The sequence below is a fragment of the Eptatretus burgeri genome, chromosome 1 (assembly GCF_056783735.1).
Source record: "Eptatretus burgeri isolate ZD-2024b chromosome 1, Ebu_testis_v1, whole genome shotgun sequence".
In the NCBI taxonomy this organism is placed as follows: domain Eukaryota; kingdom Metazoa; phylum Chordata; class Myxini; order Myxiniformes; family Myxinidae; genus Eptatretus; species Eptatretus burgeri.
In genome coordinates, this window is record NC_140961.1 from 74,611,564 (window position 1) to 74,623,908 (window position 12,345).

General features: G+C 39.1%; 1 protein-coding gene across 6 annotated transcripts in view; it reads right to left on the reverse strand.

The window, feature by feature from the left end:
* Nucleotides 1-12,345, reverse strand: part of LOC147034762 (protein FAM178B-like) — a 173,484-nt gene that overhangs the window by 122,952 nt on the left and 38,187 nt on the right. For all 6 annotated transcript variants that reach the window (XM_085888466.1, XM_085888487.1, XM_085888476.1 and 3 more), the window contains 2 exons: nt 6,687-6,833; nt 4,622-4,715 (listed from right to left, as the gene is read on the reverse strand). In XM_085888466.1, the coding sequence (XP_085744592.1) occupies nt 4,622-4,715; nt 6,687-6,833 (241 nt within the window). The remainder of the gene's footprint in view (nt 1-4,621; nt 4,716-6,686; nt 6,834-12,345) is intronic.

Here is a 12,345-nt window from a genome sequence, read left to right on the forward strand (position 1 = left end):
GTTTGCAAAAGAAGATAAAGCTTTGGGGCCAAATAAACACTCAAGAGTATTGTTTGTTGGAAAAAGGGGAGGGTGGGGGGCAGAATCCTTAATTATGTGTTAACAATAGCTTGTTCCATGTGTTTGTATAGGTTTCAAGTTACACCTGTATTAGGGGTCTGTCAGAAACAAGTGGCATGTAATATGTGCAATAAGAAAGTGGTGATTGTAATCTTAGAGAAGAATAGAGTAAGGAGTACTGCGCAAGACCTTCTTTCCAGGCGAGGCCAGGTGGAGGACTTGGAGGGTACAAAGGCACATAGCCTTTTCCAAAACATCCAAACATCACATCCAAAACGCGAGATGGTAGGGCAGATAAAGCACTTCGCACTTTAAATGGAAACTTTATGGGCCGTTTGGCCAAGGACTGTAGGCCAGGGCTTTGGAGGGAGTTGTGGAGCCCTGGAGAGGGGTGGAATGGCCCAAAATCAGGAGCCGACCACTGGCAGTGAGAGGCCAATTGCAGGACGTGTGCTGGAGGATAGGCCAGAATGGGGAAAAAAGCTGCATCAACACATGCGCATTGTGAGAGACAGGACCAAGGAGAACAGAACGGTTTGAGATCGCATATTATCTATCTCTATCTCTATCTCTATCTCTATCTCTATCTCTATCTCTATCTCTATCTCTATCTCTATCTCTATCTCTATCTCTATCTCTATCTCTATCTCTATCTCTATCTCTATCTCTCTCTCTCTGCTTGGTCAGCAACATGTATGGTTTGAGAAACTACAAAGGCATCTTCTCATCGCCATCCTGAGCTATACCGCCTACATGATGACACCATTGTGGTGCGCCGTGACAAGATAGTGCCTGCTGAAGTCCCCACCTGTCCCTTTGTTTCAGTTATTTTTTTGTATACATGACCTAGACTTGTGGAAGAGCGAGAGCGAAATGGAAAGGGGGAAACAGCAGAGTAGATGTAAGAGTGAGATTGAGGGGTGGGGGAGGAGAAGGGGGGGGGAAGAGAGAGACACATGGGAGTGAACAAGCTGCACACAAGTTGAATGAAACAAGAAGAAGAGAGGAAAGTGGAGATGAAACAGAAAAGGAACAAAGCAACCAATAACAAACAAACAGAAGTGAGGGAGAGAGGGAGAAAAAAAAATCACAATAACCTGTAAAAAACAGAGTGTTTGAGAATGGGGTCAATTGGGGTAGAAGACAGACAGGAAGAAGACATCATGAGTATACCTGAGGTAGTGGTGAACAGCCATCTCGAAGCCTTGGAGAGAAGAATGAGACTGAGCAGACTGGGGAATTTGGTTCCACAGATGAGAGAAAAGAGGAACAAATGAGTGGAGGTGAGCAGCGAGCCTGGATTTTGGGGGTTTATCAAGAAGAGGGTTACTGGGCAGACCATGTGCATCCTGCAGAAATCTGGGAAGGACAGAGCCAATAGAGGGTAAAGGCTGTAAGACCAAATAGGAGGTGGTGTAATTCTCGTATTTTGGCACCATTAGTCGGGTTTCATTCCACTTGTGTGTAAAAGTTAGCATGCTCCATTCTGCCCTATGTGCGTTTGTTCTACCGCCAGATTTGTTCCATTTATTTATAGTGTCTTGTCTTTCCTTATCCCCCGTATTCATTTTAAACAAGCCATTATTTAGAAGAAACATTTTTCCGCCTTCTGTCATCCTGCATGAACACCCGCCAAGCTCGGTTTTATTTGAACGATCCTTGGGGGATTGTAAATGGTTAATTGAACACAGTACACAAGTTATTACAATCTAATGAATGCAGTGTGAATTGGGAGATCGTTTGGTCATTAGTGGAGGTCCTAGACCTCCTGCTCAGGGGGTCTGCACTAACCGGACTTCTGACATGACAGTACTGAAGGAGATGGTAGGGCAGATAAGCATGTTGGCATGAGAAAGAAAGAAAGAAAGAAAGAAAAAATACCCCCGAGCAGGAGTGCCGGTCATCTCTGCCAGAGGTCGACAGAAGCAAAATCAAATTAGGGACATCTATAATCGAAAGGTGAATTTCAGGTCGAATTCGCTTTATTTCAGTGTCGATCAAGTCGTATCTCGGCCACAGAGTAGAGGAGCGCGATGACGTCAGCGCGCACACGCAAAACCTTTAAGTGACAACGACGAGTCTGTTCTCACGCGTGGTGTCACGTGACGAGCCGTGACTCGGCGGACGAAATATTTTTTATGCAATCATAAAACGTCTCTTTTGCACTGGAATTTTTACAGACACCTGTAAAGCGTGTTCAAAAACCCTCAAAAATGTAAACATTAATCTCCCAGACCCCAACAGTAAGCATTCCCTCGAGGAGACAATTCTAGGCTTCATCACGTGCCTGCCCGAATCCATGGCATCTCGGCACCCACACCCACCCACCCACCCAACGCATTCGATGCATTTCCCTCATTGAAGGTGAATTTCAGGTCGAATTCGCTTTATTTCAGTGTCGATCAACCTCATGCAGTGCAAAACATGGAAACATAATTGAATTTGAAGTTAAAATCAGCATGGGAGACCATATTGAGGTCTCTGGCGCACCACGAGGCGGATAAAAACTATAAAATCGGAACGAGAGCAAATTTCAAAAAAATGGCTTGTGTTGTTCGAGATAATAGTCCATAGTATCTGAATCACTAATAACATTTGATCTCTCTTGATAAATGAGGGAGGAGATACGATTTGAAATTGACGATTTTCGCAACTTTGACAGCCTCATGACGTTGACCTCGACCTTGGAAGTGATATCGTTGTGCATGTCTCATCGACCTCTATCCATTCCACTATTGGTTATTTGTCTCCACTCAGTTTGATTGTGGACGGACAGGCTTTATTAGGTCATCTCTACTGAGATGTGAGTGAGTGAGTGAGTGAGTGAGTGAGTGAGTGAGTGAGTGAGTGAGTGAGTGAGTGAGGTTCAAGAATGAGACTAAGATAGTGGTAAAAATAACAATGTGTAAAGTGTGAGGAAATAGAATACAGTATGTAAACCATTTGTGAACATCAGTAAACATTCATTTCATTCCTCTTATTCAATTATTGAAATAGGAATTACATGCATTGTGGCTCTGAAGACACTGCGTTTTTGACAAAATTTGTAAAAAATTTGAGTTGCCGACCCCAGCTGGACAGACACAATGAAGCTCAATGGCAATTTTTTTTTTTTTAAACATGGAAGCGATTAAAAAAAAACAAAAAAAAAACAGGGCATCTTGCATTTGACGTGCTGCGGCAGGGCTATTAAGGGATATTTATAGTCACCACGACTTTGCCCTTTCACATTTTGACCCAAATTTAATTCTTTTCTCCATATCTATAAAAATAAATGTCAGTGTGTGTCAGTCAGTCAGTCCGTCAGTGTGTGTGTCTCCTTCATAACTCCATAACCATGAAACATAACAGCCTGAAACTTTGCATTTTGAACACCTCCAAAGGAGTGCTTGAATGAAAATTGGGTGTTTGGGTTAATTTAAACACTCCTTGAAGATAATTAACAGCCTAATTTCATTACCCTTTATCAATGCTTCATTCTTGGTCAATCCATTTGTCAGCTCGCTGGGGTCTTAATTCGCCATGTTTTTGACCTGCTCAACAATGCCTCAACTTGGAATAGGCCACAAGTTTAATGATAAAGCGCTCAAAAAAATTATTTTTTTCACTTTCCACACTCGTATCATCGAATCCCTCATCTTCAGACATACAAATCAGTTCTAAAAAGACGATCAATTACCTTGGCCACCAAAGGTGGATGGACGTTATGTATTCACCCGTTTTTTGCTCGCAAAAATCGAAGATTTTTCAAGTACAGTGCCGTGTACTTATATTGGTCAGTCGACTTTGTTATTCTGTCTGTCTATCTGTTAACTGCCTACAATTCAACAATTTTAAAGCGAACTTCACCACCTGGTAGAGTTAGTCATAAACAAGAAGCCTATTGTTTTTGATGTCAAAAGGTCAACAGAGGTCAACAACTTTATCAAATTTTTTTAATCCTCAATTTTCATCCAAATGACTTGAAATTTGAACAGGATTTGCAGTTGTTCATTGAATTCAACCACCAATTATTTTTGAGGTCATAGGCCAAAGGTCAACAACTTCGATGGGATTTCTAAAATCCTCAATTATTATCCTATTGAATTTAAAGGAAATATTCAGAAATCCAAGCTAAAAATGCAGTTGGGAATTGATGATAGACTGGCAGGGTTATCACTACTTTCGAAATGCCGTCAGAATGAGTACAAATAAAAACTTCATTGAAAACTTTCAGGGACAAATCAAAGATCGATATCTTTTCAGCAATGGGATTACTAATTGCAATAAATACTACAGTGGCTCCCGACTCATAAATCTAATGACTAGAAAGGTCATACTTGGAATTAAAATAGTGCTGATCAAAGTAGGGCAAGCAACAGACATGTAAAATTTTGAGATTATAATGCCTTGTAGGATAAAAACGAAATATTTCCTCTAACCCGATTGCTCCTTTCATTATACAGTATAAAAAACGTAGTTCTGCAAACGAAGCAAAGTTTGTGCTTTGAGCAAGTTGATATGTACAAAGGCAGCAGATCATCGGAAAGTGTATTTTCACTATCCAGGTGCACAGTCTTACCCTGAAGAGTAGCTCCCAAATGCAAGGATTTCCATGAAAACGATGGTCTTGCTTAGTGACAACAGTCTCATTTGGCCATTGGTCGGGCACAATGCTGGGGGGAAGGGGGAGAGGGGTGGGGTGGGGGGAGGGGGGGGTTAAAACAGCATAAACAATGCACAATGTCAAAATTAGCAACAATTGAATAATGAGGTGTGCAATGCTTTTTCTGACTTCTATTTATAGTTTTGAATGTTTTACTTTTTCATTGAATACAACTCCACCCCTTCACCACACTTGATACTTTTAAAGATGACAAATGCCAAAATGGGTTTGGGTTAATTGATTCTCTTGACCAATTGAAAGTTAACAAACACATATGTGACATGGGAAGTACAGTAGAAACCTTGACATGAGATAATTGATACACTGTATTTGAATAACAAATAAAATCTAGAAAACATTCTCCTTCATTCTACAATCATTAAAACTGATAAATAATAATAATTATTATCATAATCATTAAAACTGATGTAATATAATCATTAAAACTGAAAAAAAAATACTGACACAAAATAAAGCAGAATTATTTTGACTTCAAATGCAATGTCATTTTTGGCCAGCAATAATAATAAATACTGTGAATTCGGAAAGACAAAAATAACTTAAGGCCTGCCACAAAAGCTTTGAATAGTTCCAGATGAAGAGACAAAAGAAATGGGTTTCGAGATCACAGGCAGCTTCTGCCGTGGGCAGGTGGTTTTGGAGGGAATACAAGGAAACTGGGATGCAGAGGCCATTTGGCCAATCCTGCCTATGCTTTATTCAAACAAAGATCCATTCAATCTTTATCCGTTACTTCTATTATGTTGATTCGACAGAATGAAACTACATGCTGTCTGTCGTCGATATCAAAAGGTTTGTGCAATTGTGATTTCTCAGTGCATCATGTCTCAACTGATAGCACTGAAAGACGGTAGCCACCATTTTGTTCGACCTTAAGATATAGCTTAGTAGCAATAAGCCAGGGGGTTTAAGAGGGTAACGATAGTCTCGGCATCGTCTTCAGACTTGGGCTAATCTTTGTCTGTGCATACCGACTTGGATGAAGCAAAGCCTCAGCTTAGTGGCTTAGTCTCAATTCTTGCTTATGGCCCCAAGTGAATCAAGCTGGAGAAAATAAACCCTCAAAATCCAAGCTGCAATTGCAATTTAAGGCCCACAGCGAGGCTCAGGCTGTTGGTTTAAGTGGTAGTCAACCAATGTTGGAAAGACAACGAGCTGCACTTACTGGTATTGGCATTAGGTGTCAGATATGGCTGAAGCCAGAAGAATTTGCACCTAACATTATGCCAAGGTTCGACACGAACGGTTGCAACCAAAATTGAGCGTTTCCCCAAGTTTATCAATATCATTATTATTTTGTATAGAAAGCAGATGCATCAACATAAATAATTATATGAAATAATTTCACGGGAAAAGAAAGAGATTAACTCAGAATAACATGCTCTTGCGGTTGAAACTGTAAATAAAAATATTAGTTCTTTAGAAATAAGCTTTTGTCTCTTATTATTTGTAATAGGCATGTGTATGTATTTTAAAGCAAAAGTCATGTATAATTATCCAGTTGTTCAGGTGAAAATTGTTTACTAAAGAAGTGAAAAAAAAATTGGGGTTGGGGGGGGGGCAATCAAAATTTGACTTCAGGCAACCAAAATTTTGAAATAGTTGCTCTGCAGGACAACCCCCCCAAAAAGTTAGTGTGCAGCACTGATTATACCAAAGGCTAATGGAGCCTTAGATATTGGTGAGGCCTGGACCAAATATAGAAGCCCAAGTGTGACGTTATCTTACTTCCTGGTTCAATTAAACGAAATTATTGGTCACAGCAAAATGACCATGGAAGTTAAATTTGATGCTCAAATCAATGCATTATTCAGAGAAATTCGACAAGATCACATACTACAATTTATTTTTAATGAGGTGGGGTAGTGACTCATAAAAATGCAGTGGTTGCACAAGTTTCATTAGATGTAAAAAAAAAAAGAAAAAAAAAAAAAGGTATGTTTGATATTGCTCGTCTCACTGGAGCTCCAAGACAAGGCGTAGCGTCTCGGAGACTTGAAGTAATTCGGGGTCCAATTCAGGCAACATCCAAGCTCTAGGATTCAGCACTTCCTCTCCAGGGCACCAATCTGGGATATCCTTAAATATTAATCCTTCCCCAAACATCCTGCAGGAGAAAAGCCAAGCTCTAAACATCCTTTTCCTATGCAGTCTCTCACTTACGTTATCAATAGAGAACAATGCAATCGATAAATGGGTACAATAATACTATCACACAAAATCAAGATGGCCACCCCGAAACTGACTGCACCTCAACATCTGATATCAACTGCAACTAATCAATTATATCAACATAACATGAGGCAAACTTTCCTGTGAAATAATATGAAGCAAACTTTCCCGATATATTTCCCACGATGAAGCTGAGTCTTTGGGTCTCTCACTCTCTCACTGGAGGCAGGTCGGTGGTCTTTCTGTCTTCTACCGTCTCCTTTCTGGCCTTGCCTCTCCTGGTCTGTCTGTGCTCTGCATCCTCGATATTTCCGCAGGGTGCTCAAGGTCTGCTAAAAACCCCTTTCTGGTGAAACTGCCAAAATCAAGAATCACTGCTCACCTTCACTTTCGTTCCTCTCTTTTCCCACCTTTGGAACAAACTCCTACACTTTCTTCAATACCACTCCTCCCTCCAGGTCTTCAAAACAGCTGTTCACCACCATCTCATATCTTCCCCCATCCAAAACCATGATCTTTTTCTCCCCCCGTTAATCCAGCCCAACTCACCTCCTTCAAATTACATTTTCCTTCCTGAAAGTCCCTGTAGTACTATCTTGTTTACCATGTACCCTGCCCCATCCCTCTCCCTTCCACCGATCTCCTATTGTCTATTTTTCCCACTATTTTGTGCTTCCCTCTGCCACCCCTCTTGTCTCCTGCCTTATTTTATGTTTCTTTGTCTTAGCCCTTACATGAGCCTAGCCTCGACTTACTAAACAATTGTGTGTGTATGTACATGTGTGTATGTATATATATATATATATATATATATATATACATACATATATATATATATATACATATATATATATATACATACATATATATATATATATATACATATATATATATATATATATATACATATATATATATATATATATACATATATATATATATACATACATATATATATATATATATATATATATATATATATAGATATATATATATATATATATATATATATATATGTATGTATATATATATATATATATACATACATATATATATATATACATACATATATATATATATACATACATATATACATATATATATATATATATATATATATATACATATACATACATACATATATATATATATATATATATATATATATATATATATACATACATACATATATATATATATATACATATACATACATACATATATACATATACATATATATATATATATATATATATACATATATATATATATATATATATATATATATATATATATATATATATATATATACATACAGCTCTGGAAAAAAATAAGATACCACTCCAAAAAAAATTTCAATCAGCATCTCTACATGTATGGCAGCCATTCCATTCCAGTGTCTGTTGAATTCCAACAGGCACACCTCATTCTACTTCATGAGGTACTGATTAGGTGATCACCTGAACCTAATCTTATTTAACAAGGAAAAGTATAAAAACCACTGCTGTGGTCATCACTATCCTCTTGCAATAGGACCAGCTGGATGGCAAAAACAGTGCCAGTAGTACTTCAAAAGTAATTGGAATCAAAAAAAATAACTATTGACCATGCCAAAAGAGTTGAAAACAAAAGTTTTGAGTGAGGAAAAGAAGGATTCAATTCTGGCTTTACTGTCAGAGGGATACAGTGAGCGTCACGTTGCTTCCATCCTTAAAACTTCAAAGATGGCGGTTCATAAGAACAAGGTCAAGCAGCAGACATTGGGGACAACAAAGCTACAGACTAGCAGAGGGCGAAAACGACTTTCCACTGACCGGGATGACCGCCAACTCATTTGAATGTCACTCAACAACCATAGGATGACATCAAGTGACCTACAAAAATAATGGCAAACGGCAGCTGGGGTGAAGTGCACGGCGAGGACGGTTCAAAACAGGCTCCTAGGGGCAGGGCTGAAGTCGTGCAAAGCAAGAAAAAAGCCCTTCTTCAATGAGAAGCAAAGAAGAGCCAGGCTGAGGTTTTCAAAAGACCATAAGGATTGCACCGTAGAGGACTGGAGTGAGGTCATCTTCTCTGATGAGTCCAATTTTCAGCTTTGCCCAACACCTGGTCATCTAATGGTTAGACGGAGACCTGGAGAGGCCTACAAGCCACAGTGTCACACCCACTGTGAAATTTGGTGGATAATCTGTGATGATCTGGGGGTGCTTCAGCAAGGCTGGAATCGGGCAGATTTGTCTTTGTGAAGGACTCATGAATCAAGCCACGTACAAGGTTGTCCTGGAAGAACACTTGCTTCCTTCTGCTCTGACAATGTTCCCCAACTCTGAGGATTGGTTTTTCCAGCAGGACAATGCTCCATGCCACACAGCCAGGTCAATCAAGGTGTGGATGGAGGACCATCAGATCAAGACCCTGTCATGGCCAGCCCAATCTCCAGACCTGAACCCCATTGAAAACCTCTGGAATGTGATCAAGAGGAAGATGGATGGTCACAAGCTATCAAACAAAGCCGAGCTGCTTGAATTTTTTGCGCCAGGAGTGGCATAAAGTCACCCAACAGCAATGTGAAAGACTGGTGGAGAGCATGCCAAGACGCATGAAAGCTGTGATTGAAAATCAGGGTTATTCCACAAAATATTGATTTCTGAACTCTTCCTATTTTAATACATGAGTATTGTGTTGTTTAAAAATGAATATGAACTTGTTTTGTTTGTATTATTTGAGGTCTGAAAACACTGAATCTTTGTTGTTATTTTGACCAGTTGTCATTTTCTGCAAATAAATGCTCTAAATGACAATAATTTTATTCGGAATTTGGGAGAAATGTTGTCAGTAGTTTAAAGAATAAAACAAAAATGTTCATTTTACTCAAACACATACCTATAGATAGTAAAACCGATAATTTTGCAATGATCTCTTAATTTTTTTCCAGAGCTGTGTATGTATGTAATATATATATATATATATATATATATATATATATATATATATATATATATATATATATATATATATATATATATATATATATATATATATATATATATATATATATATATATATATATATATATATATGTATATATATATATATATATATATATATATATGTATATATATATATGTATATATATATATATATATATATATATATATATATATATATATATATATATATATATATTAGCCTGGTGTTGGCGCAGTGGTAAGGGCAGTGGCTTGGGACCCAAGAGGTCCTGAGTTCAAGCCCTGTTGGGACACTGAATTAATATATGTATGTATGTATGTATGTATGTATGTATGTATGTATGTATGTATGTATGTATATATGTATATATGTATATATATATATATATATATATATATATATATATATATATGTGTATATATATATATATATATATATATATATATATATATATATATATATGTATGTATATATATATATATATATATATATATATATATATATATATATATATATATATATATATATATATGTATATATATAAATATATATATATATATATATATATCTATATATATATAAATATAAATATATATAAACCAAGTCGAAAACACCAGGGGGTTGACTCAGCCTGCCATCCTTCCGAGGTCGGCGAAATGAGCACCAGTTGTACTGGGCCCGGTGTATGCCCCGGTTAGAATAGGTGTACCATATCCCTGTGTGTCGTAAGAGGCGACCAGGGTTGCGTCAGGAAGGGCATCCGGCGTAAAAACCTATGCCAAATCATTATGCGGACAACAAAACGAATTTCCATACCGGATCGGTCGAGGCCCGGGTTACCAACGACCGCCACCGGTACCGGTGGTCAGCAGGGTACCAGTGGAAATTGTGCTACTGCTGGGCGAAGGAGGAGAAGGAGACGGGGAAGGCGAGTCTGGAGGCAGTGGGAGAGGGGGAAGGGTAGAAGTGTGGAGGTGAGAGTTGGAACTCTGAATGTTGGGACGATGACTGGCAAAGGGCGAGAGTTGGCTGATATGATGGATAGAAGAAAGGTGGACATACTGTGTGTACAAGAGACCAAGTGGATGGGGAGTAAGGCGAGGAGCATTGGAGGTGGTTTCAAACTGTTCTACCATGCTGTGGATGGGAGGAGAAATGGTGTCGGGATAATCCTGAAGGAAGATCATGTCAAGAGGGTATTGGAGGTGAGGAGGGTGTCTGACCGAGTGATGAGTGTGAAGTTGGAAATTGAAGGGGTGATGATGAATGTCATCAGTGCATATGCCCCACATATGGGGTGTGAGATGGAATATAAAGAATATTTCTGGAGTGAGTTAGATGAAGTGGTGGAGAATGTATCCAAGGATGAAAGAGTGGTGATTGGAGCAGATTTCAATGGACATGTTGGGGAAGGGAATAAAGAGGATGAGGAGGTGATGGGGAGGTACGGTCTCAACAAGAGAAATGTGGAAGGGCAAATGGTGGTAGAGTTTGCAAAAAGAATGGAAATGGCAGTGGTAAACACGTATTTCAAGAAGAAGGAGGAACACAGGGTGACATACAAGAGTGGAGGAAAGTGCACACAGGTGGATTAAATCTTAAGTAGGAGATGCAACCTGAAAGAGATTAGTGACTGTAAGGTTGTGGCAGGGGAGAGTGCAGCTCGACAGCATCGATTGGTGGTCTGTAGGATGACTTTAGAGGTGAGGTTGAGGAAGAGAGTGAGGGCTGAACCAAGGACCAGATGGTGGAAGCTGACAAGACGGTAGTGAGACCAGCTATGTTGTATGGTTTGGAGGCGGTGGCGCTAACAAAAAGACAGGAAGCAGAGCTGGAGGTGGCAGAGTTAAAGATGCTGCGATTCTCGTTGGGAGTGACGAGAATGGATAGGATAAGAAATGAGTGTATTAGAGGGACAGCGCAGGTAGGACGGTTTGGAGACAAAGTGAGAGAGGCGAGATTGAGATGGTTTGGACATGTGCACAGGAGGGAAACGGAGTATATCGGGAGAAGGATGTTGAAGATGGAGCCGCCAGGCAGGAGGAGAAGAGGAAGGCCAAAGAAGAGGTTCATGGATGCGGTGAGGGCGGACATGCGGGTGGTTGGAGTGTCAATGGAAGATGTGGAGGATAGAGCGAAATGGAGACAGTTGGTCCGCTGTGGCGACCCCTAACGGGAGCAAGCCGAAAGAGGAAGAAGAAGATATATATATACATATATACACAAACATTTTCAGTGTGTCAATAAAATTCAGTCATTACCTTCATTATTTTTGTTTTGCAGGAGTGATCACTGATCTTTGGAGAAGTCATTCAAGCATAACCAAGGTATTCTACGGAAACAATGACGTTTTTTACGGAGCAAATAGTAAACATTGTCGAGTGGTATTTTGAGACCAAATCAATTGTTTCCGTCCAGACGATGTTCTGTACTGAATATGGAGTGCATCACAGAAACAAGCCAAGCAAGCCAGCCAT